Below are 2,376 nucleotides of genomic sequence, written 5' to 3'. Positions count from 1 at the left end.
ACCAACTCGTTCCCACATATTTGAGACTAAATATTAGATTTTTCTTACCAATTTCTTAATAGCAGCAATAGTATCTTCAAGATGCTGCACGATTTCCTGAATGAATGCAGGGTCTTCATCGTTCAAGTGTTTTTCTAAATGAAAAATACAGTGAAATTAAAATGCATAGTTTTTAAGATTCAAATATTGCTCAATTGGTCGGCAAGAATTATTCTGAAAGAGAAGGGTTTATTTTTTAATTATTTGCTAGATCTGTTTTCCCTCGTTCTAAAGTAGGTCAGCATCTTTCTCACTCCTCCTCCTCCTCCTGGTGCACAGAAAAAGCAGATTCACAAGTGGCATACGAAGTCCACAGGACCTGGTAAAATTCACAGTCACAAAATGCTTCCAACTTAAATTCTGCAGAATTAGTCTTTTAAAGGAGTCACTCAGAGGAGTGTGCAGGGGTTATTACACTGCAGTAAAAGCTGTGGATCAAAACCGTTTCCCTTTAAGCAGGGTGTAGCTAATCGCTAGAATTTTTCCGAGCAGTCATGGCTTCATTATGTCTCTTTGCAACTAAAAATACTAATCCAGATTCATCAAAGCCTGAAGTGAGATCTACATTATTCCAGAAGCTACTCTTTGTATTGTTAAATTTAATTTAGCTTGAGCTAGAATAATAATTGCAAGGCTTTGAATTCATCCAAAAGATTATTTTAAGTGTTACAGAAATTTTTTGATACCCTGGTTTTGTAACAGAGGCTAAATCCTCATGGAGGGGGGAAAAAGAAAACTCGTAATCCATGCGTAAGTGGCTCTGTGGTGACGAGGCACCCAGCCAGCTGAGCTGAGAGCCCCGCTTTTAATTTGACCTACTAACTTGTCTGAAAACCAACAACTGTCCCACTTCACTGGGATCTTTATCCGGAGCTGGTGGGACCACAGGCCAGGAGCAGCCGCTGCCTCTGCCCTGCCTGCCCTGGTGGCGATCACCTTCCAGCACCGCCTGTCCTGTGAACCATCAGCAGGAGAGATGTCGGAAACCAGCACACAGCAAAGGGTGCAAGTCGAGTCGAGAGCACAACTCGCCCCAGCTTCAGCAGTTAGTTAGCAGTAATTCCAGACAACTCTTTCGGATGAAGCAGTCGGAAATCACAGCCTTTTTACCACCTTAAAATCAACGGACTACGAGCTACTTTTCTCAGAAACATAAAAATAAATAAAGGCATATTGTGCGTAAATGGAAATCCATGTTAAAATCTATTTAGAGTTCTGCTTGTGAAGACTTTCTTCCAGTCCTTTAGGTCTCCTTCTCTCCAGACACCCTCGGATTTCATTTTATCTATTTGATTTTCTCTCCTCTTTTGTACTTACAAAATCTCTCAAAATCTGCATTTCTGAGATGAACGTCTCCTTCAGAAAAAAAATTGAGACAAAGGATCCAGGTATTTTCAATTTTTCTCTATGCCTGTTATTAAACCAAAACCAAATGCCAGCTATAAACTAACATTCATGAAGATTGAGTTTCTCAACTGCAGAATTTTTCTATTAAAAAAAAATCCTTCTAAAAAGTCTTGCCATTTTTTCCTATATGCCGCTCCAAGATTCAGCCAGCCTTTTATCCCGCCACCTTCACTGCCAAAACCCTCCTCCTAACCAAACCTTCAAGCCTTTAAAAAGTGACACAAAAATCAAGGTGATATGCAAAACTGGTCAGCTCTCCATGTTCCATCTCCCCTGGCCGCTCTCATTCAGTGTCATGGGCACAAACTTCTGCCTTCAGAACAGCATCAGTTCGTCCTCCCGGAACAGGAGAGCAAGACTTGCAAACCACATTCCTAAAATCTACAGTCACTACTTTGTCCCACCTTGAAACCCCTCTTCAAGCCCGCCCCGACCCCTTTGGGTGTGGGGTAAACTGCAGCCCAAGAGCGGCCAGGAGGGCAGAGCCGAGGCCACGGACACTCCCTGGTGAAGTGTTTCCACACTGTCTTAGATCTTGTACTTTGGCTTACGTCGCCCCAAGACATCTGTCTCATCTGTGTTTGCCTTTTTCTGACCTCTAGGTCAGAAGCTCTTTGGGGGACATGGTGCTCGTGCAGACTTTGGAAGGCCACTGTTGAGATAACGCCCTGCAACTCCCCTCCAAGGCAGCAGCAGGGAAGCTCAGGCCCTAGTTCCACACCGTCCTTAGCCTGATGGCGGAGGCCTCCAGAAGTCGGTATTTTCTGGGATACATCTAGAGCCATAAGCTTTGCCCAATTCTATATTTGTTCTACTTACAGGAAACCAGTTTTGTTAGACAAGAATAACTTCCCTGTACGATTAAACGGATTTGACAGCGATGGAAAGTCTTGAATGTTCTGCATTTGAAATGATCACCAGAAGAGAGTG

The 2,376-nt window shown here is 43.1% G+C and overlaps 1 protein-coding gene across 1 annotated transcript in view; it reads right to left on the bottom strand.

The window, feature by feature from the left end:
• Positions 1-134, bottom strand: part of LOC104490939 (intracellular protein transport protein USO1-like) — a gene marked incomplete at its 5' end in the record, with an annotated part of 24,592 nt that extends 24,458 nt beyond the window's left edge. Inside the window, 1 exon segment of the mRNA XM_010133292.1 lies at positions 49-134. Within this exon segment, the coding sequence (XP_010131594.1) occupies positions 49-134 (86 nt within the window).
• Positions 135-2,376: the final 2,242 nt, after the last annotated feature.

This window comes from Buceros rhinoceros, unplaced genomic scaffold, assembly GCF_000710305.1.
Source record: "Buceros rhinoceros silvestris isolate BGI_N320 unplaced genomic scaffold, ASM71030v1 scaffold10123, whole genome shotgun sequence".
Classification (NCBI taxonomy): Eukaryota; Metazoa; Chordata; class Aves; order Bucerotiformes; family Bucerotidae; genus Buceros; species Buceros rhinoceros.
This window is presented reverse-complemented; position numbering and strand designations above follow the sequence as displayed.